Raw genomic sequence first — 24,925 nt, 5'->3', positions numbered from 1 at the left:
CAATTTGCATCACAGTCAATACATCCTAGTTTGTGTTTTTTTTTTTTTTTTTTTTGAGAAAATCGATACATAGAAGAAATTTATTGAATTCCCCAGGAGTACCATAAATGTGTACTCTTTCCTCTCACATGCATTGTGGGTTCTATCATAAATTTAATTAATGGGACCCACAATTATGTGAGAGGGGAAAGTACACATTTATGATACTCCTAAAAGGTAAAACCCCTACCGGGTGATTTTCAAGTTACTACTCCTAAGAATCCACTAATCAATAATCAAATGGTAAGTATAAGAAATCTTACCACTACCTTGGCCTATCGCGTAATATCAAACTACAATTGAACCTTCATTTGAATACCTAATTGTAATTGATATTATAGAGACTTCTTCCTTTGCATGGATCCTAGTATGTGTTTGACTTCCCAGCAAATGATGTTTGTTGTTGGATGCAAAGTTCTTCACTTCAAACGACGTTGAAGATCTGGAAACACTTGGTTACAAAACCCTAAAGCGTATAAGAATGCAGTACCTTCTCCAAGAATATATGAGTTCTCTTATCTGAGTCTTTGTGTCTTTGATGACTTAAAAAAAAGGTTTTATATCCTCTAAGAGTTTAGTGAACGAAACTCTAGCAATCCAAGTCATCATGGGCTGAAATTCTCAATTGAGAATTCTAGATTTGCATAGCTTGATAGATCGAAGGTGTCGAGCTTGTGTCAAGAATTCTTCATTAAGTCTCAATAGATGCTTGTGTCGAGACTAGTATTGAGCTTCACTATTTTAGCTTTTCTTCACTTGTTTCTTGGTTCAATCTTCATGTCTTCAATGACCCTAACACACATTGTTAAATTTGGAAAGGCCAAAATGAAACTTACCCTAAAATTTAAGGACCAAAAGTATTGTTGGTGCAATGCAATAAAAAAATTACAAAAAAAAATCTATTTAAAGAATCTCAACACAATTGGACAGAGGATCAAATTCTCATACCTCTTTCCTCCATCTTCCCTTGTATGTGTGTGGCCCATTTTTTCTTACATTATACTTAAGCCCATTAAATTTTCACACTTATAAATTAATAAAGAGCCTCTCTCCTTATCAAGGCGAGATTTCAAATTTGATCACACACTAACTCCTCATTTGCCGTTTTAAACTTCCATATCTTTTTGATAAATTTGCCAATAAATCCTAGGTGATATGCTATTATTGATGGGTAAAAAAGTTGGATTTAGATCCTCTAGATTTCCTAGGGCACTCTACCATATAAATTTCCTTAAATCTTAACCATTCTTTAATGATTTATTGGTCTAGATTCTGCTATGTCAGCATTCCACTAACAATAATCTTAATTGTTTTGTTTGCAACATTATTTTATTATTTTAAGAATATTGTTAGTGAAATGCTGACATGGCAGAATCTTGACCATTAAATCATTAAAGAGTGGTTAGGATTTAAGGAAATCTACTGGTAGAGTACCCTAGGAAATCTAGAAGATTTGAATCCAAAAAAGTTATGTTAACGTTAGGCTCAGATTATAACTAGTAATAGTTTGGCATCTAAGATTTGTTGTACAATTATTGTAAAACTATTGTAGACATAATATACTCAAATCCCTTTAACTATAATAGCTTATTAATGTTATATCTCCTCCTCCCCCTTTATCTATTTTAATTAGTAGAGAGAGAGATTTGAATTTGAATGTTCCTAGATGGAATTCAACCAATTTTTATTTTTATTTTTTTTTAAAGTATTAGAAGCATTTTCTTCTAAAAGAAAAAAAAAAGGGAGATTACAAAAGAGCTAGGTTCAACCAGCAATGTTTAAGAGGCACCTGTACTGCCTTTTTAACTACATTACATAAAGATTTAAGCAGCAAATGAGGAACTAGGATCATGTGACAGAGGAGACCATTTTGTACAAGAAAATTTAAATCAGCAAGCCTATATTGAGTTTGCCAATCAGAAGCCTTCCTGGTATTGAAGAGCTTGACCAATCCTCTGCTATCACTTAGGAACAAAATACTATGAAACCCATGATATTTTGCTGTAAGGTAGGCATCCACCACAGCTTCAAGCAAAAAACCCTCTGCTGCTCCAACTAGGCTACTATTCATAGCAAGGAACACATTATATCCCTGTATGTTGACAGCTTCAAAACCAAAAGCACTTCTATTCCTCTTGTCTTTGAACCCAGTGACTTTGATAATTAATTGCCAGGATCCAGCTGTGGATTGGACTGGAGTTATTGATTTTCTTGGGGACAAGTTTGAGGTGAGCTGTTCTGAGAATGCATCCTTATACCTGTAAGATAGAGATTGCACCATGAGAATTACATTCATAGGATTAGGAGAAATACCCTCATGAACAACTTTGTTCCTATGATTCCAAATAGACCACAAGGTTGTGAATAATGCTTGCAGATAGTTCATAACATTAAGGTCCTTGCTGTTGTGCATGGTGATGACCCCAGTTAGCCACTGCTGTACAGACATGTTATTGAAGACAGAAGAGTGTATGGCCAAAGTGGTGCCATGCCAGCAAGCTCTCGAAAAGGAACATAAAAGAAATAAATGAATGATGGTCTCCTCATGCTCATTGCAGAAAGGACAATTAGAGTCAACTGAGATTCCTCTACTCCTAAGATTGGAAAATGTAGGTAAGCTATCAAGTAGCAACTTCCACACAAAAGTGTTTATTTTCAGAGGGGTTTTCACTTTCCAGAGTTTGGTCCACACCACTTGATTAAAAGGATTGTGATTAGTAGGTTACAATTGCTCTAAGTTAAGGATCTCATAGGCCTTCTTAACATTGTACACCCCATCAAAAGAGTGTTTCCAAACCAATTTGTCCTGAACAGAGTTTGTTTTAGAGATGGGAAATTGAAAGATTTTTCTAGCCAAAGAAGGGGGGTAGAGAGCTCTAACTAGATCACAGTTCCAAGAGGCAGATGTGTGGTTAATTAAGTCTCCCATAGTTCCAGTAGGAAGTCTATGATCTTGAAGATTAAGAGGAGACCATTGAACCCAGTCTTTATGCTTGAGAGGGATATTGTATCCATCACCAATCCACCATCTTCCTTCCCTCAAAGCTGGACATTCCTATTTAATGATGTTTTTCCAAAACCATGAATGGTGTGGTTTGGGGCAACAGTCCTAAATTGGTCCTCTAGGGAAATACTTTGCTTTGAAGGTCCTGGCTAGAAGAGAATGGGGATTATGATGAATTCGCCAGAACTGTTTGTTGATCATGGCTTGATTCATTGTTTTGAATTTTTTCAGACCAAGCCCCCCTAGCCTCCTAGGTTGACAAACTCTATCCCATTTGATTAGATGTAATTTCCTTTCCTCAGTCTCATGCCCCCACCAAAATGCTCTTACAACGGCATCCATTTTGTTGCAAATGGTATCAGATACCCTGAAACAGGAAAAGCATAGAGGGGAAGAGATTGGAGAATAGAAGAGATGAGTGTTGTTCTACCAGCTTGTGATAAAAGTCTAGCCTTCCAACCTTGAAGTCTAGAATGAAGCTTATCTACCAGAAAATGAAAGTCTGCGCATCTATTACCCCTCATCTTAAAAGTCATTCCAAGGTATTTAGTTGGATTCTGAACCGGATTGACATGAAGGGTAGAAGCAAGAGATTCTTTGTCCACAGCAGCCATGTTAGGAGAGCAATAGAGATCCGATTTTGCCAAATTAATTTTCTCTCCAGAGATAGAACAATACCAGTCCAAAATGGCAAGCAATTTTGTAACTGACATATCATCCTTTTTGAAAAAGAAAAGAGAGTCACCCGCAAAAAGGAGATGAGTGAATGAGAGACCATTCCTACCAATTTCAGGTCTTAATAATGTAGCAAGTGATCAACTCCAATTGCTGCATGCTGTTAACAGGTAAAATCTCTTATCATCAAATAAGAGATTTGGGGTTCGATCTCCGTTTACACCAAAAACCTAATTAGTATCTTAATTTGATGATAAAGAGCAATTATTAAGAGCAAATGTCACAAGTTGAAAGAAAATGAAAGGAAAGGAAAGGGTATAACATCTTTAAAATATAAGAGCCAACTACAAGAAAACATGAAAAGTGTGACTAGCCACATGTCCCTTGCATATATAGAAAAGGAGGTTTACAATAGATGGAATCATGAAATTATCTATGTATTCTTCACCCCTACAACCACCTTCTACCACTATTTACTGTTCACTAGCTCCGCCCCCATCTAAGACTATCTATTCTTCACCATTCCCCTCCACCTCCCCTAGCTTCAAATTTTGAAGTAAAGAGAGTTGGACTCATGAATAAGAAATACCCCCACTGCTATTGCATGCAGCATAATTGTCCTAGTGATTGCCCCGGTCATTGTTTTGTAGTAAATTTATCTGTATACTTTTTTTTTTTTTTTTTTTCTTTTTTAAAGGGAATTTATATATCCTTACACTTTTGTCTTTCGGAATTAAATTAACAAAGTATCGATATATGATTCGGTCTAAAAGTCTTTTGAATAAGCGATTCTTTTTTTTTTGATTCCTTCTTTAACGACTAGTCTATCATCATATTTTTGTTTGGATTAGCCGTATTTGTTAGTCTAAAAATCAAATTATTATGGAATAATTGTGTGGACAGAAAAAAAAAAAAAAAAAAAAAAATCATCCTTCGAAAACTTATGAAAACATAAGAATTTTCCAAAATATATGTGACAATCTTATTGGATCAAGTTAATAGAAATAGATATCTTGATTCATGTGTGTTAAGAATTAAATAAAAAAATTATTTATACATTTATTTATTATATTATTGAAGTGATAATGACACTAATCAAATTTGTTACTGTGTCATTTTGTAAGCCTTTTGAAAGAAAGGAAATAACACTTTTAACATTTTCCAAGAATTGGCATGAATACAATTGGTGCGACTTTTATCATTTCAACTAGATCCTATAATTGGCCTACGCGAACAAATTGTTGTGTACTAAATTTATCAGTGTCCTGAAAATATATAATATGAGCTATGTGAATTTTGATAACATTGATGCATGCAAATTTGATCAAATTGCAACCCACTTGGTGCTGTGTGTCAAGATCCACGATTTGTTGGTGAAGATGGAATCAGTTTTTACTTCATGGCAAAAGAGGCCAAGACTTCTGTGTATTGTTTTTTATTCTAACCTCCATATCACTGCACACTTTTTGGAAAAAGTAACCAAAACATGAAGCGGGACTTCACTTGGGTCCAATCTCTAGGAATTCTTTGACACCCACACTCTCTTCATTGGCGCCAAGGATACATTAATCTGGGACGACTCCAATGACCACATTTCCCTAGGTTTCAATGGTGAACCCATAAACTTTGTAAAGTTATAATTTACAACTATGTGTTTTGTTGGCTTTATTCCATGCTAAATTTGATTATAATTTCATTTAATCTATTGTACCCTGTATTTATTGTGGGATTTAATTGTAAGGGTTGTGTGATAGAGAGAGAAAGTGTGAAGACTCAAGCTATTGAAGACAAAAGGGTTTTTGCAGGTAGCTCGCGACTAAGCAACCCGCGAAATGATGCATGTGCCCTGCATATGACTGGAATGCGAAGAGTTAGGACAGATGGAGATAGCTAGGACTGTCCAACCTAACCCGGAACCCAAATAACCCGAGCAACCCACCCGAACCCGAACCAGAAACCGCTCGAATCGACCACTCCGACAGTTGGTGTTGGGTCACCGCCCACAAAACCCGACGTTTGCGGTTTGGTTGGCGGGTTTCCTCTCCCAAAACCTGAGCAACCCGACCTGAGCATATAACCAAAAAATTCTAGCGATATTTGGAGTTCTCCGATGAAAACATACAAAAACCAGCATTCTCCGGTGAAAATTTACTTGAAACCCATCAGATCGGACGAGATACAGCGAGATCTCGTCGAGATCTAGTCCAAATTCAACGAGATTTGGTGAGATCTCGTTGAGATCCGACGAGTTCTCGTCGTGATCTGGCCAGATCTCGACAGATCTGGCCAAAATGATAGCACCAGCGATGAAACTCGAAAGTGACTAGTACAACCCAAAGCCCGACGCGACCCGAACCGGCCAATCTGACTAGCATTCTAGGTCGGTTGCGGGTTCCGTTTTCACCCACCCGATAGATTCAAGTTGAGTCCGGGTTGGGCATAAACCTGACCCGGCCCGACCCGTGGACACCCCTAGAGATAGTTGTGTTTCGCGAGTATCTCGCAGGTAAGGCCTTCCCATGAGACACCCGCGAAATATTCTGTTCTGCCAGTCTGTACTACATGATATACACTTTTTGTACCCACACTATATATACGCACATTACCCATAATTGTTCAGGAGTGCTTTTGAGAGAAAACCCTAGCCAAAAACCTTGGAAGTTAGAGATTGCTATACCCACATATCTCTACACATTTGCTTGTGGATTTTCTCAACTCCTACCTCTCCATTTCCATATCATTGAGAGGTTGATAGCTCAAACACTTGCCACACCCTTTCAGAGTGTCAAGTGAGAATTTGGTGCTGCTGGGAAGCATTGGAAAAAGCCAAGGATAGCAGATGCAACATGGAGCTTGTTGCGGGATTCGGAGAGCTGGACAAGACATGGTTCCGAGTAGCCTTGTTGGAGTAGGAGCTTGGAGGGCTTAGGTACATTGGGTAGATTAGGCTTGGAGGGTCTCTTGCTAACTCATGTATCCCAACTGATTGTCTAATAGATCGATTACCGCTTAGAGGGCAACGGAGAGATTTTACACTGAGGACTTCGGTTTCCTCTTCGATAACACATCGCTGTGTTGTTTTTGTGTTTGCATCCTTCTTCCCTACTCTTTTAGCTTTCATATTGCTGTTGTGTTATATTGTTTATGGCTTAGAGTAGTTTATTTGTTCATCCACTCGCTTTTACTCTTTTCCGCACTTAGTATAAGTTAGAGTAAAATCTATCGAGCCGTAATTTTTATCTTAGGGTCTGAATAGCTCGTGTGTTTTCACACAATTTAGAGCATTCAATTGGTATCAAAGCGGGTGCACTCATTGTGGTTTAACTACCTTAGTGCGATCCTTGACCCCTCTTTGAGATGGACAGGTCTCAATTTTTAAATGCGCCACCATATTTTGATGGTAGCAATTATGCCTTTTGGAAAGTCCGAATGATGGCATTTTTATGTCCAATAGATGAAACTATTTGGGATGCCATTGATATTGGATGGACTAGGTCGGAGGCTGCCAAATCCACGTGGGATAAGGTAGCTCTAATGGTGTCTAATGCAAATAGTAAAGCACTAAACGCTATTTTTTATGGTGTATCTCCAGAAAAGTTCCACAGGATATCTCACATCATTGTTGCCAAGGAGGCATGGCAGATATTAGAGACCACTTATGAAGGAACAAAGAAAGTGAAAGACACTAAGTTGCAGATGTTGACCACTTAGTTTGAGGAGCTGAAAATGAGTGAGGACGAGTCTTTTAACTCCTTTTATAGTAAGCTGAATGAAGTGGTCATTAGCAAGTTTAATTTGGGTGAGAAAACGAAGGATTCCAAGATAGTGAGGAAGATCCTTCGATCATAGCCGGAAAGCTTCCATGCCAAGGTTACAGCGATTGAAGAGAGTAAGGACCTTGATGATATCAAAGTCCAAGAGTTGATTGGTTCGCTTCAGACTTATGAACCATTGTTGCCTACACAAAGGAAGAGCAAATCTCTTGCTCTTAAGACTATTAATGAAAGGGTAGAGACTCACGACTCATCGAATGAGGATGTTGTCGAAAAAGATGTTGCTTACATTATGAAAAATTTCCAAAAATTCTTAAAATTCAAGAATAATGGAAAATTTGGTGATAAAGGGAAATTCCAAAGTGCCAGAAAGGAGAAAAAGGACTTCAAAAAGAGAGAAGGGAAGGAGTCCCATTCTACTCAAGGAGTCACTTGTTTTGAATGTAATGGACATGGCCATTTCAAAAAAGAATGTCCTAATTATTTGAGAACGAAGGGCAAGGCGTATGCCACCACTCTGTGTGACTCAGATTCTTCCAACTCTGATTTGGAGGAAAGCTGTGATGGGGAAGGGAATTACTCCGCTTTTATGACTATTGCTCCTGTTGAATCGACGGATGATTTGAGTAAGCTTGTTGAAGAGCTTGGAGAGCATAGTGATGAAGAATCAATGGGAGTTGTAGAAACATTCTGTTCTACCAGTCTGTACTATCTTATACACATTTTTTGTACTCACACTATATATATCCACATTACCCACAATTGTTCAGGAGTGCTTTTGAGAGAAAACCCTAGCCAAAACCTTAAGAGTTAGAGATTGCTATACCCACATATCTCTACACATTTGCTTGTGGATTTCCTCAACTCCTATCTCTCCATTTCCATATCATTGAGAGGTTGATAGCCCAAGCACTTACCACACCCTTTCAGAGTGTCAATTGAGAATTTGGTGTTGTTGGGAAGCATTGGAAGAAGCCAAGGATGGTAGATGCAACATGGAGCTTGTTACGGGATCCGGAAAGCTAGACAAGACACGGTTCCGAGTAGTCTTGTTGGAGTATGAGCTTGGAGGGCTTAGGTACATTGAGTAGATTAGGTTTGGAGGGTCTCTTGCTAACTTATGTATCCTAACTGATTGTCTAGTGGATTGATTACCACTTAGAGGGTGGCGGAGAGGTTTTACGTCGAGGACTTGGGTTTCCTCTTCTATAACACATCGCTATGTTGTTTTTGTGTTTGCATCCTTCTTCCCTACTCTTTTAGCTTTCATATTATTGCTGTGTTATATTGTTTATGGCTTAGAGTAGTTTATTTGTTCATCCGCTTGCTTTTACTCTTTTCCGCACTTAGTATAAGTTATAGTAAAATCTATCGAGCCGTAATTTTTATCTTGGGGTCTGAACAGCTCGTGTGTTTTCACACAATTTGGAGCATTCAAACTTGATGTTGAAGGCGCTAAGTGGTTGTCCATAACATCACCAAGTGTTGCAATAACAAGGCTTTGCAACACTAACTTGATAGAAGTTGAGGTTAAAGGACATTTCAAGATCAAAGTAAAAGTCATGCCTATAATTAAGAAACTGAAGAAAGATTCACGTGTTCATAATTATGGGATCACATAAGGGGATTACTTTGCTCATTTGGACTTGAGCTTCAACTTTTATGCATTGAGTGGCCAAGTTAAACTGTTAAAGGTGTTTTGTGCCAAGCTTATGTGAGCAATTATGTAAGGTAAAGATGGGAGTTGTTAGGCTAGTATGGCAATCTAAATTGCTCTATTGGGATGAACATCCGAGGAGTAGTTTGTAAGAAATAATTAATTAAATCTCTTTCCTTTTACTGCTCTATCTAGCTACCTAGTGAGCCCTCATTGGAGCACTCTTTCATCATTAAATTTTAAATAAGATCAGAGTCATCATCAATGACATATTTTTGGCCATTTTCAATTGATGTATTTTGTTCAATTAGTTTATATATCACAACAAAATGGTAAATTGCAAATACAAATATGTTCATGTCTTTTGCATTGGAAAAAAAAAAAAGAAAAAAAAGAAAAAGAAAAAACCATTAAATAACAAATAACAAATGAATTTTGTGGGGGGGGGGGGGGTTGTTAAGCAGGAGATCTGCTTTATTAGACATTAGGCCTAAGAAATCTCACCTACATCTATCATGGTGGAGTCAGAGTAATGAATATGGGACTCTTAACTCTATGTGTACCGTCACTCCATTCCAATGATGCTGATAAACTTGTCATTTGGTTAATTGGTAGCAATTGCGGTGGCCCCTGTATCACAACCTTGAAAGATTTTTTCTGGTTCAATTGACTAAAAGTCAATTTATTCGGAATAACAGTGACCTTGAGATTCTTCGGCACCCTGACAGTTGCCTTGTATATAGATTTTCTAGGGCCCACATTTGTTACTGTCCTATGAAAGATGGCTAATATAGTAGAGTTAGTGTTTTTAAACTGAAAATACATGGATGGGTAATTTAGGGCATCATGTCCTCCAATGTTTGGGACACTTGAGCAATTGGTGATCTCTTCAGTGAACAAGCGTAGCATTGTCCCAGTGTAGCCCTCATTACATAGGAAACGGACGTAGTCGGACGTTGATATGTCATATATCAAACCAGGTTGCAATGCTCTAATAGGGTCAATTTGGCCAGCCCCATAGGCTAACTCAGCTTGGTCATCCTTAATTTTCAATTCAGATGCTGATCATTAATCAAGAAGCAAAATTATAAAACACTCAGAAAGCCTAACTTTTCATATAATTAAACTTATTTTTGGGAAATTTGAGATGATATCTTGATCAATGCGTTTACATAGAAGGAATAAAAATATTATGTCTATTACAAATTCTATTACCAGAGGTTTACAAACTAAAGTAACAATATGAATTTCATTGGTGCATCTTCAATAAATAATAAATAAATATTTAATTATTATTATTATTATTATTATTTTATTTTTATTTTTGTAAATAATGAAACATCGGTTTGTAATGGTTATGCAATAAAATTTCTAGTATCTTTAACATTACTGATAAAATGAATACCATACATTTCTTATTAGAAAATAATCATCTCCATTAATCAAGGGAAAAGTCTATTTCATAATTAAGATTTTATTTTTGAATCAAATAGTTTACAGATTGTCATGTGACAATGGAAACATATTAACATGAGTAATATTTATACTAAACCAATTGGCATATTATCCACATTGTTGGTAAACAATGAGCAGTGTGATGGTATTGGAGAATTTGAAATAAATATTAAAAACCTCTTATTGATACCATTTTAATGGTGGTTCTTGTAAAATGACACTCATCTTCAACACATCATGAGTTAAAATGGGAGAATTTCAGGGCACTAACCAGTTGTCATTAGGGCTGATTTAATTGCAGAAGGAGACCAGTTAGGGTAGAATGTTTTGATATAGGCAGCGACAGCAGCCACATGAGGGCAAGCCATTGAAGTTCCAGAGAGTATATTATACACATCAAACCGGTCGTCTTCAAGATACCCAGTTACTGAGTTAAGTTTAGAGTTAGCAGCTAGAATATCTATTCCAGGTGCCACAATATCCGGCTGCAAATCAAGTGTAATTTAAAACCATCATACTAGTATCTATGCTAAAAAAAAGGTACACAAATTTATGCCTAGAATGTTTATCATTGCAAAATGTTACCTTAAGTATTGTGCGAGAGATCTTGGGCGGACCTCGGGATGAAAAGGAAGCCACAAAGGGTGCAGCAGCATTGGGTACTGTTTTGGACTTGTATATGACAGCCTGAGGGTTTCTGAAAATTTTACCAATGAAAAATAAAAATCAGTAAAGAAGTTAAAATATCAAGTTATTTTTCTATTTATTGAAGAATTATAAGTTATAATAAACCCTATACAAGGTATATATAGGAGTAAAAACCAGGCTCTAGGCGAACTCTATATTAGTACGAACCTAGAATAAAAAAATCTAATTAATAACAACCCTCCTAGCAATTATGGGGGGCATTTTATATATAACAAATCTGATTCTTCTTACTTACTTGGTTGAGTTGACATATGTAATAATTTTGTTAGCAAAACTAGAATCAACATAGGCACCAGGGATGAGTGTCACAAAGCTGTAATCTTTTGTCTTTACGAGAGATACGAGGTCCCCGGCTCCACCTATACTCTTAATGTAAGCTTCATCTGATGATTCATTGCATAGCACGATCTTTCCTTTGACCTTATTCGCGTCCAGAGTTCCATAAATACATTCCCTGCCCAATTCTTTAATTGATTAGTGCTACTAATATTAACAGTCTGACTCTGAATGTATATTAGGTTAGGTGATCTTCAATTACAGTATAAATCATGATATTGAAAGCGCACTCTAATTACCAGGGAGATAAATTTGGAGATATGGTACTACTGGCTGCTAATCCCGCGGTGGTTAGAGGGTACATCTTCCTTTTTGGTGAAAATGTGTTGATGTAAAGTCCCTGTTATTCAATGCCCCAGTAAATGTAACGTGATTATGATCAAGTGAAATGGAAAAGGATCATGCTCCTAGATAAAAGCACTCCTTTACTAAATATTGTGATACTCTAAATGAGATATATATATATATATATATATATATATAGAGGATCATCCCATTTAAAATCTTTTAAATACTATGACATTCTGTACATGGTTAGATAAAAAAATTAAAATTAAAATCTTAACTATAAGATGAATTCCACGTGATTTAAGTGTAATGAAAAATGACCATCTAGAGGAACTCCTTTACTAAGCAAGACCATCATAATTAATGCCACAAGTTGCTTTAGGATCATTTCCATTGAAATATTTTCATATTTTTTGTTAGATTAAATATTATAAATCTAGTGCTATATTATTTTAAAAATTTACTGTAGCAAAACTTTGTACACCATCCCTAAAAGAAAGAAGCAACTTACATCAGTTTGTAAGCCATTTCCAACTTGAACTGTAGTCCTAAACTGCCTATCAATGGAAGAAGCACCAACAGTCATTATCCAAGGACTTGTGTTCACCACAGTAGACAAACTTGGGCCGTCATTGCCCGCTGAACATGTTATGAAAATCCCCCTCTTCATTGCATGAAAAGCACCGATTGAAATGGAATCCTCAAAAAAGCTACTTGCGCCTCCTCCGATAGATATTGATAACACATCAATTCCGTCATCAATGGCATCGTCCAATCCAGCCAAAAAGTCTATGTCACTGCAACTTCTGTTCCAACACACCTTGTACATTGCAATGCGTGCTGATGGAACTCCACCTCGAGCTGTGCCTTTGGCTAAACCGTAAAAGCTTGCACCTCCTATTGAGGCACCTGCTATGGTGGATGCAGTGTGACTGCCGTGGCCTTCATCATCTATTGGGGATGGATTTGGATTTGATCTAGCGCTGATGGGGTCGTTGATGTAGAATGTTGCACCTATTACCTTGCTGCATAAAAGGGTGAATAGCTTGGAAATTAAATGAAAGATCCATGCATGTAGAGAAGTGTCTGTGGCTTGAATCAGGTGCTTTATAACCACCTTACGTGCGCTGCATGGGGCAATATCTCATTGGCCTTGTCCTACTTAAATTAGGACTTTTGATTGCCGACTTACGTCTCGCTTGTTACCCTAGCCGACTTGTATTGTAACTTTAATATATATATATATATATATATACATGTGTATGTATGTATGTTATGCAGAAATTACGGAAATAGTATTTTGAATCAAATAATATCACGTCATCTATATCAAAATTTAATAAACAAGAAACATGTATGGAAAAATAATTATTCACTAACACATGTTTTTCATTGTTTGTGAGGTAGTTATTTTTTTGTAGACATATTTCTCATTTATTAGATTTTGGTATAGTTGATATGGTATTATTTGATAGCAAATACCCTTTGTAATTGATAAGTAGTAATTAGAGTAATCTATGACTTTGTTTGTGCTTTTGGTGTCTGTGAGCTCTTTGGGTGTATTTGAGGTATAGGTTTTGTGGGAGTGCTTTTGGTACCACCTTTGTACTCTCCTTATTTTGTTAGTGAAACTTTCTCCTTGATGCCACATGTGGACATGGACCAAAAGCCAAAACATGTAATCTTTGTGTTACTTGTGTGATTGATTTTTTTTTTTTTTTTTTTTTTTTTTTTTTTTTTTTTTTTTTTGCATAAACCCATTGTTATTTGGATACATACAACAAATAGATATTTATGCTTTCGCTATTCTCAACAAATTGTTGTTAAAGCTTCAGTTTTTACTACAAACTAGTCGCAGACCCACGTACTGCGCGTAATAATTTTTTAGATAAAATACTATTTTAGTCCCTAGACTTTATAAAGAGTTTTTGTTTTTTTTTTTTTTTAATAAATAGTTTTATCATATTTTCATAATCTTGCCTATAACATTTTTTACCATTATCATATATTTATTGGTTGATGATGTGCATAACATAGACATTAAATAAGAGGTAGAACTATTCATTAAATTTTTTTAAGTCATGGTGTATGAAGATTATGATTATATATATATATAATTTCCCTAGTTAGAGTTTGATTAGTTTTAAGTTTAAATTTTGTATTATTATATTTAATTGTTGATTTTATTGCACTATAAAGTTTCAATGTCCTCTATATAGCCATCTTTATTTTATTTCTTACTCCTCTTGACCACCTTTTTATTTTCCAAATAACAGTTATTAATAGACGTCTGATTTCATTTCTTTTTTTCTTCCTTCGTTTATTCTTTATTACTTTGTATGTTTCCTTGCTAGTTGTAAATTTTATTATTATCAATTAGAAATAGATATCATAGATGGTTTAAATAATTATAGATGTAGTTATGTTAGTGGAATGTCAAAGGGTTTTTTTTTTTTTTTTTTTTGCTGAAACAACTTAAGAATATTAAGACTTAAGTTAACATATGTGGTAATTGTAAAACATGTATGTGATATGAAAAATAGAAAGATTTAAATATTTAAAAAACATTTTTAGTAGATTGTAATATAAAACATTTTTTTCTCAATATTTTATGTAACTTTTCCCATAAAATTAATATTGTTGGCATCCTTTAAAGATGATACATAATATTTTTGAGAAGAAGAAGAAGAAGAAGAAGAAGCAGAGATGATGCTAGCACATAATATAAAATTATTAAGTTTGCATGATTTATATTTGTGGCAAAAAAACATTAATGTATCTATGATGAAAGTTTTTATCTAAATGATATATAGTAGTTCATATTTTTTTAGTCTTGATTCAAAAAGTTCATTCTCAATAGTCTTTTAAGTCTACAATTTTCTTGATTTGTACTGCATAATTTAATAGTATGGAGGATGTGACTGAATTTAAATGTTGAATAAAATAAGATGAGAGGAAAAAAGAGTAAAAATAAAATATATAGTAATAAACATCAAATTATCCAAGTCATTCTATGTAATATATTAACATTATATTATTATATACTATATGTATAATGCAGTAGGATAATATTTAATTAAAGAGAATATCAAAAATAACAACTTAAAACACAAAACTAAATTACATCAACCCAAATTAAAATTCTATTTAACACAAAAATTCATCAACCTCAAAAATTGATGCAATAAAAAAAAAATCAAACAAAAAAGGATAAACAAATTGAGAGAGAGAGAGAGAAGTAACCTTTTTTTGTGTGTGAGGAAACTATGCATAGAATGAAAAAGAAAATGTCAAATTTATAGTAAGATGTTGAGAATAAGAAGAGTCAAAATAAAGGAAGATAAAAAGGTAGAGAAAAAAATGATATTAAGGTAGAAAGTAGTTGGAAGCTAAAGAGGTAAAAGGGAGAGAGAGTTTTGGAAAATTAATAATAAAAATAATGGTTAAAATATATTTTAGTTTTTAAATAATGGAGTTTTTAAGTCACCTTAAATGAGAAAATGTTTAAAAGAAAAATTGAAAACAAAAAATGATGACGTGATTGCTAATGTGACTCAAAGTGAGCATAGCAACATTAAATGCTATACTTCAACTTTTAGTAATACATAGATATAGACTAGTATCAAAGCATTGGTTATTTCAACGGTGGGGCCGAGAGGTGAGAGGGGGCAACTGCCCCCTGACTGCTCAAAAAACATTATTCATGTATGCCTCGAACTATGTCTTTGCCCCTCCTAACATAAAATAATTACAAAGCAACACTCCCCAATTCTAAGTAAATTCAAACAAAACTAAGGGCATAATTTGAAATAACAAAAAAGAGGAATGAAGCTAGCAATAGCACCACACAAAAAGAAGCATAAAGCTCACATAAAAGTCAAAAGTCTGTTTCAGTTTTTTTACTTTTCTCACTAAAAGTCACGGCATTTCTTGCTTTTCCCATTTTGTTATTGCTACAGGCAGTAAGCACAACAATTTTTATATCATAGTAGTTAAGTTAGTTATATTATTTAAACAGAAGGTTGGTAAATTTTAGTGTCTTATTTTCGTCCATCATTTATTATGAGAAGTGTTATCTTCACAATATTTTCACAACAAATCATATTCATATATGGTAAGTTGTTATTGATTCTAATTTGAACTCATAATTGAAATTACTTTTTCGCCTATCTGTAGTTGTCAATAACAACCTATCACTTAGGATTTGTAGTGAAATGTTATGGACATAGCATTTCCCTTTTTTAATTATTTTTATTTTTATTTACCATTAACATCTAGTCATCTAAGACCTCCGCACACCCTTGGTGCGATAGTCACTCCACAAGTATAAGTGCTTGTAAGGTGTGGGGGGCAAGGGTCGGGGTTCAAGTTTCCAAGAGGGAGCTTCACACACATCTAGTCATCTCAGCAATCATAAAAAATAAAAATAAAAATCATTTTTTTTTTGTGACTCTAGCATTATTGCACTTTTTTAATTAGTGGGTCCCATATTTTACACATAATGAATAATAGTAATAAACTACATGATGGTTTTATTTATTTTTTTTGGCTTTGTTACTTGATGGTCTTTAAGACACTAAAACCATCACTATTTTTTTCCCTCTTCCATATCTTGGTTTTTTTGTGGTTTCAAACTCTGAATTTTTATTATAATTTCAAATTTTAAATACTTGTAAGAGTAGAAATAAATGTTCAATTTTATATATTTTTTAAAGTGTTAGGTTCTATATATTTAGGATTAAATGTTTAGATTCTTATTTTGTGTATATTGACAAATTGAGAACAAAAACATGTCTATATTAGGTGTTAGACAATGCTCAAGATTGTACAAATCAAGATTCAAGAACATTCAAGCTGCAGAAAGGAGAATTCAGGTTTTGTTGTAACGGCCCAAATATTTTAAAAGCAATTTTCTTTTGAAAGGGAATTATATCTAAATTGGAGTTATTTATTTATTTTTATTTGTGTGTTTAACTATTTTATGGAGGACTTATGAATAATTATTTGACAAAGGTGTGTTTAAGGATGAAGACAGAGTTGGTATCGATGTGGTTGTTCAAGACAGTCGAGGACTGGTCATGGCTTCATTATCTCAAAATATCCCACTCACACACTCAGTTGTGAACCTGGAAACCTTGGCAGCATGTAAAGCATTTGAACTCTCCCTAGAACTAGGCTTAGACAAAGCAATTCTCGTGGGAGACTTGTTGATTGTCATGATTGCATTAAGGGATTCCTCTCCTTTTGTCACCTCATATGGTCTTTTAATCTATGATGCTCATTTGTTGGCAGATTTGTTTACTAGTATTAGTTTTCAACATGTTGGTAGGGAAGGGAATTATGTTGCTCACAACCTAGCTAGACATGCACGTCATGTCACTGGTTTTTCTGTTTGGATGAAGGATGTTCCAATCTTGATTTTTGCAGCTTATCAGGTAGATTTGCCTATCACTTAATAAAAAATTCAAGTTCTTCTTTCTCAAAAAAAAGTGATTTATGAGGCCAAATGAAATATGGGAGGAACCTTAAGGGTGAAGTGGTAATTTACCACAAGCTATTTTTGGGGCAAACTTGTAATTCAGCCCCTCCTATAAGTCACCCCCCCTGGTAGCCTACACATTCTCTTCCTTCCCCTTGTCTTCTCTTTTGTATTTTTTTCTCTTCTTGTTTCTTACTGCCCTCCATGGCCGAACCATTGAAGATCCTATATCCTTACCACCACTTCAAATAACCTCCTCAATAACTTGAATCCAACAAGTATGATCTTCCATGAGCTTTGGCTACCCTAAAATATGATTTTAAGGTGAGTTTTCCATTGACCCACTTCCTTGATTATTTCTTTTATGGCTCAATGATTGTGTGGGGTTGATCCAGTGTTTGGGAATAACAATTTGGTAGTGTTAACTACGATTTTTGGGGGTGGTTTTGAGGTGTGGGTATGTGATAGTTGGTATTATGGTATTCAACCATGGAGGCCTTAGGCACTTGGTTTATTGGAGGAAGGAGGAGCTGACTTTTGTGTGTTTTATGATGATTTTTCTGTTTTGAGTTAAGTTGTTGGAATGATTTTTGTCATGTGTAAGAAGTTGATGAAATGTCAACTATTACTTACCGTAGTGGTTTAAGAATGTGCTTTTGCATGCCAAGTGTTTGGTATATTGCCTCTATGAGTTTTGGGGTTGGATTGCTTGATTTTTTTTCATGATAATTGTTACATGAGGTTATGGATTATAATCCTAGTTGTTAATTTGAGCTAACACATGGTTAATAAAGTCTCAAAGCTTTTGGCATAGTGTTAAAATTTTATTATTTTTCTTTTGAGTCAGATGCACTGTAGGATTTTCAATCAATTATAGAAAAATTATTTTGAGCTAAATTTTGATGGTACATACTAGACACATATGAGCTTATCCCAATTTAATTTCAAGTTAATTAGATAACTTTTCATGGACCAAATGATTTTTACAAAAGGGTTGACCTGTTGTGTATTGAATCTGAAAGTATGACGAGTATGTTGGGATTTTGTGGAATTTACTTGAAACCTTTGTTGAGTGGGTTGGCTTGTAAATTCTTAAATTTTCTTCAACATGTGTTTTACTTAGTTAATTTTAATAATGGTTTGGTTTAATCTCTTGTAATAGTGTATTTAAATGCTTTGGTTGTGTTATGGTCCTTTGAATCACTTGTATGCTTGTTTGATGTCCCTTGGGAATAGGTGCCTTGGGATAGTCAAGTTGGGCTTTAGGCCCTCGATTTGATTTTAGGGGACCATTTTCGATTTATGGAGACAAGTTTGAAGGTACTTTGTGATAGTCCTTGTAATTGATAGGCTTGATCATTGTGTTTCTAGGTTTCAAAATTCTTGGTGATGGACCTAGTAATTGGATTGCTTGCTTAGGTGGTGGTGCCTGGTTGAGGCAAAATTGGTTGGCCTCCCGAGGTAAGTAGCTTTTTAATGGGATTTTTTGGAAAATAACTATGTTGCATAAAAGTTGTTTTGGGTCAAACACATTTTGGAAAATTATTTGTGAAACTATGTTTTCTTAAAAAGTGTTGTGTTGTGACCCTACTATATATGATTATATATGAAAGTGCATCATATTTCTTATTGCATATGGGGAAATGTATGATTTGTTAGCATGGAAAAGTTTAGCATCTTTGATTGAATTCTTGAGAGTAGATTTTATGGATTTAGTGTATAATTTGAAAGATTTAAAGATGCTTTATCTTGACTTGTGATATTTGGAGAAATTGATACAAAATCTTCTTCACAAGAAATGAGTTTGAAGGTTTTGAGAAGCTTGTGAATATCTTTGGATACTAAAAGGTTTTGTGAGACTACTTGGAAATGAACTGTGTTTTGAATTCATGTAATCTGTGAGCTCTTTACTTGTGCCGTGACGTGTGATTTCCCGGTGATTACCTAGCTAAATACTATGGATTGTGTAACATTAGTATCTTAGCACCCATCTTTGTGATGGCATATGAGTTCCATCTTTATGATGACGATGAGTTCCATCTTTGTGATGGCAGATTAGTTTCATTTTTGTGACGGCATATGAGATTCGTCTTTGTGACGGTGTTGTCATGTGGCCTTGGGTTGGATTTTCATGTTGAGATATTTTAAGAAAGCTTTGTGTTGCATAGTTTTAATCATTCTTGTCATTTTACCACTGAAAATGAATTTGTTGGATTTTCATTGAAATTCCCAAAGTATAACATGTTTTGTAAAATGCCCATTATTATGAGACTTGCATTTCCCCCCAGCCCCATTAATTATGCTACTTACTGGGCTTTAACTTATTCCACTCTCTAATAGTTTTACAGATAAATTAGCTACACGTCAGACATGGAGCTTAGTTATTGGTGGTGATTGGAGTACTATGCTAAGTGGGAGATTTGTGCTTAATTGTTAGCCTTGGGCATGATAGGCCTAGATTTTCTGTTAAGGTTACGTATCTTAGAGAGGATCGTGATTTTGTGTTTATTTATTTGGAGCTTTGGATTTTTGTGTATATTTGGAGAAACATGATTTGTAGTTTGTATTGTTTGTAAGTGTATCATAGAGTTCTGACTTATATTGTGGAGAGGTCAATATATTTATTTATTTTATCAATAGAAAGAAAAAAAGAATTGCTACAATATCTCTTGAAAGCTCGGTCTTTCATGCTTTGGACCCTTTTGGATTTGGGGTGTGACATCTGTGAAGCTCGATCAATTGAAAATTAGACTCGACCGATCAAAACTCATAGATAAGTTAATTTTGTAGAATTTAATTCAAGCCCAAGCCCGCGACAACGTTCAAGGTTTCATTCCAACACTACAAGGTATAAAAGGAAAACCCTAATTACGTTTTAGAAGCTCTTGGAAGACTTTGGAGGTGCTCTTGTGTGATATAAAAAGTACTGTGCTTTCTCTTTTCAAAGTCACTACCGGAAATCATTCTCACATCATTAGAACATGTAGATCTAAAGTTGCTACTACGAGATCAACAACTAATGGTGATCTGAAACTTTTGAGTGGGATCTCAAAATCACAAACAGGGAGTTTGTGTTTAGCAAATCCAAGATAGAAGAGTCTATGGAGTTGGGGCTGCATGTAGTCGTGTTGGTATGTTCTACTTGAGGTAGCTTTAGATTTAGGGTTTAAATCTATTGTAATCTTCCATTCTATCATAGTGGATTTGTTTACCTTGAGGATAGTTAGGTTAAATCCTCCACAGGTTTTTACCCTAAAACGATTGGTTTTATTGGTTTTTTTGGGTCATCATATTACTGTCTTTTTACTTTTCCACACCAAGTAATAAGTTTATATCTGTTTAACCTAGATCTCATATTTAACTTAAGTAAATACTTGGCTAATTCATTAGGTTAAACTAATTTGTGTATTCAAGGGTCTAAGCAAACTAACATAAAGAAATCAAGAAAAGTGAACCTATATAATATTTTTTACGTATATTGCTATACTCTTAACACTTTTCGATTGACAAAAAATATTACAATTTACATTTATATTAGATTTTGTTTGATAGTTACATTAGTTTAAAAATTACAATTGTTTATTTATTTTGCTATAAATATTGACTAATATTTTTCATATCAGATTTACTTTTAATTTTGTCCTCCTTAAATTGAAATCTTGGCTCCGCCACTAGGTTATTTATTTTGGGTTGAGATTGTTCATTAGATGTATTTGGTTGTGTAGTGTCGACAGTAAAATTTAAGATCGAAAAATTCGACAGGAAGAATCATTTTAGTCTATGGCATGTGAAGATGCGTGCTTTATTAGTGTAGCAAGGATTATGGAAAGCATTAAAGGGTGGGAATGCTTCGCCAACAACACTATTAGATATGAGGAAAAATAAGATCTCTTGGAATAGGCACATTGGTTTTGCTTCTTACGTACCCTAGCCGATTTTACTTTGTATAAATATATATGTTGTGCGGCAATTGATGAGAGGTAATTTGAGTGAGACGAAACTTTGTTTACTAGAATAGGTTTTCTCTATTCTTGGGTAGAGTTTTAAGCTCTAACTTTGTTTTAGAGATTTTCAGGTTTCCCTAGTCACGTGCTTCTGGTGTGGGAGAGCTCTTTGGGTGTGTTTGGGGCTTAGGTTTTGTGAGGGCTTTCATTACCACCTTTGTAATCACCTTCTTTTATTAGTGAAACTTTCTTCTTGACGCTACTTGTGGACATAGGTCAAAAGCTAAACCACATATTTATTTTTGTTCTCTGTGTGATTGTTTCTTCTATTTTCAATTTCTATTTTGTATAAACCCATTAATATTTGGATACACACTCAACAAATAAATATTTACGCTTTTGCTATTCTTAACAAATTGGTGTCAAAGCTTTCACTTTTACAACAAGATGTATTATTTTAATTTCATTTTCATCCTGAGTAATGTTAAAAACACAATATTTAATTTTTAAAATTGTTGATAAGATTTGTCATGATTGGAATAATATCAGTTTCATTTGGACCTACCAACATACATTTTATTGTGCACCGCAGTATTAACTATTGCGAAAAAGAAGGTTGTAAATTCAAATATTGTGTTACTAGGATAATATTTTGTGGTTGGTCACAATCAAGGATAGAGATTGAGATTGCTTACTTGTTGCACCCAGTGACATTGCCTGCCATTTGGCATCTACCCTTCCATTTTGATGGAGGAGGTCCTAGTCCTTTGTCGTCAAAACTTGGAGCATCAATATAAATTCCTAAAAAAGAAGGGGAGGAAAAATAAAAAATTAAATAAGTTATCAAAATTCAACCATGATGACATGTAACAAGGAGGAAGTTAAAGCTCTATGAGAAGTTTTAATTTATTACCTGTATCTAATACACCAACAATGATATTACTTTCAATTTGATGATTTCTCTTCACTGAGGGAGGCATTCCTAAGAAATCCCATGATCTTGTTGTATGAAGTTTTCGAATTCTACTAGGAAACACCGACACCACCTTTTCGTTCTCTGTAAAAGATGCATATATGTATATAAATTATATAAGACAACCACCCCAAGAGAAATAAAGAAAAAGAAAAAGAAAAAGAAAGAAAGAAATCTTGTGTAACATGATGTTTTTAGTGTGCACCTCGTAGTCTTTCAGCTTCATCTGGTAATAGGTTCGCTGCAAATGCATTAAAACTCTTTGTGTAGCTATATATTCTAGACTGTTTGGCAATACGGTCACTGAAAAAAGGGCAATTTTATGGTTTAATTGTCTACCCACATGTTACAGTTTGTTGCATGCTAGCTGTGTTGTCATATCATATATGGTTATGCCCTAAAAACTAATTTATATGCATAGAAAAGCCCAATGCTATACATATTGATAAGTTCCAAATCATTGACCCATGTATGAATTATACTCTACCCAATTTGTTACATTTACATATGAAGTTGAACTGTTGGAATGTATAATTTACTTTTTCATGAATGTGAAGACCAAATCAACATTGATTGCTAGAGAAAATTTTGGGATTGGTCAACAAATTAATGTATTGATTGCTAGAGAAAATAATGGGATTGAGACAATAAATATTTAATATGCAATTCATTGTAGGTATTTCTATTATAAATATGGATTCCATTGTAATTTACTATCATGAAAGGTTAAAGAGAAAATATAGTCTTTTGAACTCTTGTCTTGTGGATGTTGGCCATTAAGCCGAATCACATAAACCCTAATGTTTTCTCTTTTCTATCTTCTCTTTTCTCAATATCTCATTTACAAATTTCTGCATGAACTATTCCATGTATAAATTACCAACCCAAAAAAAAAAAAAAAAAAACTATTCCGGGTAAGAAATAAAAGAAAAACTAGAATTGTTTCAATAAAATATGAGTAGATGTAAGCATGCAATGTTTAGATATTTTGTCATCCCACTTACTCTCTAACAACTAAAGAAAGCAAGTTGTGATGAAGATCAATAGCAGAGGATTTTGACTGAGGTGCCTCTCCCATATACACAATGTATGCCTATGTGTTAATGAAAAATAAATTTCTGATTAGCGAATGAACTCCATTATCTGAAGTGAATGGAAATTATAAAATTATTAAATGCATTCACCTTTCTAACTGTGTCACTAGAACCATGAGTATATGACCAATGAACCTGCATAGCCAGAAGGAAGAGGCTGACCATACAAATTCGAACCATTTTTGATTCCTCCATTGTATGCAATACTGCTCTTGCTTTCTCTCTTGTTCCTATATTTATATTCAGATTTTTCTTTAAACATCCCAAGTTTTTCTGTTTTTCTGTTTTCTTAATATAGTGGACATTTTCATGCTAAAATATAATCTTTTGACTTTTTCCAATTTCCATTTAAGATTCTTGCATAGACTAATTAATCAAAGATATGGATGGAGAGATTAGATGTGGGTTACTAAATAAAAGAGAAACTCCATCTCATAAGTTTTAATTGTGCAAGGCTTAAAAAACAGATAACATGTTTCTTTTTTTTCTTTTTTTGCTTGATAGGAAAATTAGAATTTCCAGCAGAGGTGTTTAGTTATAATTAGTTATATACAGTTTCTTTATTAGCTTGTCAACATGTCAAAACAGAGACTAAAGGCTCAAAATTTTTATGTATTGAATAATTTAGACAATGTATAATTCTGGAAAATTAAAGTGTACAAAGTAAGAGTTTGTTATTTATATAAACCAGTGTGTAACATTGTGTATATGCATGGGTACAATTAAAAATAATCACAATTATACGGTTCAAATTATATATTTTTTTGAGAAGATGTTCAAATTATACATGGTATTAGCTTACATTTTTTTAAACCATACATTTCTAAAATATATAATGGTTTCTCAATATATATATATATGATTTAGAATTTAATTGGTTTTAGACTCCGGTTTTTGTAACCAATCATTCACTTGTTACAGAATTTAAAAACTTAAATGGACACGTAGCAGAAAATTGGACTCCAATTAAAATCAAATTTTGAGACAAATTGGATTTGGATTCTTCGATTTTTACACATAATAATTCACTTGGCACAAAATTAAAAATCAAATGCGACACGTGACGCAAAATTAATAATCCAATTAAAATATAATTGGATTTTCTTCAAGTTTTGTCTATTAATATGTATAGCATAGGGATCCTTAGGCCTACTTGGGCCCTGAACTTCGACCCAACAGTATGGCCCACGACCCCAACCCCTTTGACTAACTTCGGGCCCTAAGCACCCTAAGGCCATATGCCTAGGCCTCATGCCACCCCAGAGCCCATTGGGCGAATACTCTTAATCTGTACGCATCATGTTCCATCACCAGGACCTTGCCCCGTCAACCTTATCCCGAACAAGACAGTGATTGCTCGGGGTACCACCTTTCGGCTGCTCGGCAGTACCTTGGAGAGTATCGCCACCGAGCGGCTTTTCTGAGGAAGGAAGCAATTCCAATGCCACTCCTCCCACTCCCACCTAAACACCCACTTAAAGGAAATGGAATTGGACCTCA

At 34.4% G+C, this 24,925-nt stretch overlaps 1 protein-coding gene across 1 annotated transcript; it reads right to left on the bottom strand.

The window, feature by feature from the left end:
• Positions 1–9,661: 9,661 nt before the first annotated feature.
• On the bottom strand, positions 9,662–23,620 carry LOC126720910 (subtilisin-like protease SBT4.15). The gene is made up of 11 exons (XM_050423801.1): positions 23,516–23,620; positions 23,336–23,424; positions 22,537–22,634; positions 22,272–22,415; positions 22,054–22,159; positions 12,447–12,960; positions 11,887–11,987; positions 11,547–11,765; positions 11,189–11,300; positions 10,875–11,088; positions 9,662–10,209 (listed from the first exon to the last, which is right to left on the bottom strand). Exons 1-11 carry the CDS (start codon positions 23,618–23,620, stop codon positions 9,662–9,664), a joined length of 2,250 nt encoding a protein of 749 aa, XP_050279758.1.
• Between the last annotated feature and the right edge of the window lie 1,305 nt (positions 23,621–24,925).

Source organism: Quercus robur, chromosome 1, assembly GCF_932294415.1.
Source record: "Quercus robur chromosome 1, dhQueRobu3.1, whole genome shotgun sequence".
Taxonomy (NCBI): domain Eukaryota; kingdom Viridiplantae; phylum Streptophyta; class Magnoliopsida; order Fagales; family Fagaceae; genus Quercus; species Quercus robur.
Note: the sequence above shows the minus strand (reverse complement) of the source record. Positions and strands in the feature narration are given on the sequence as shown.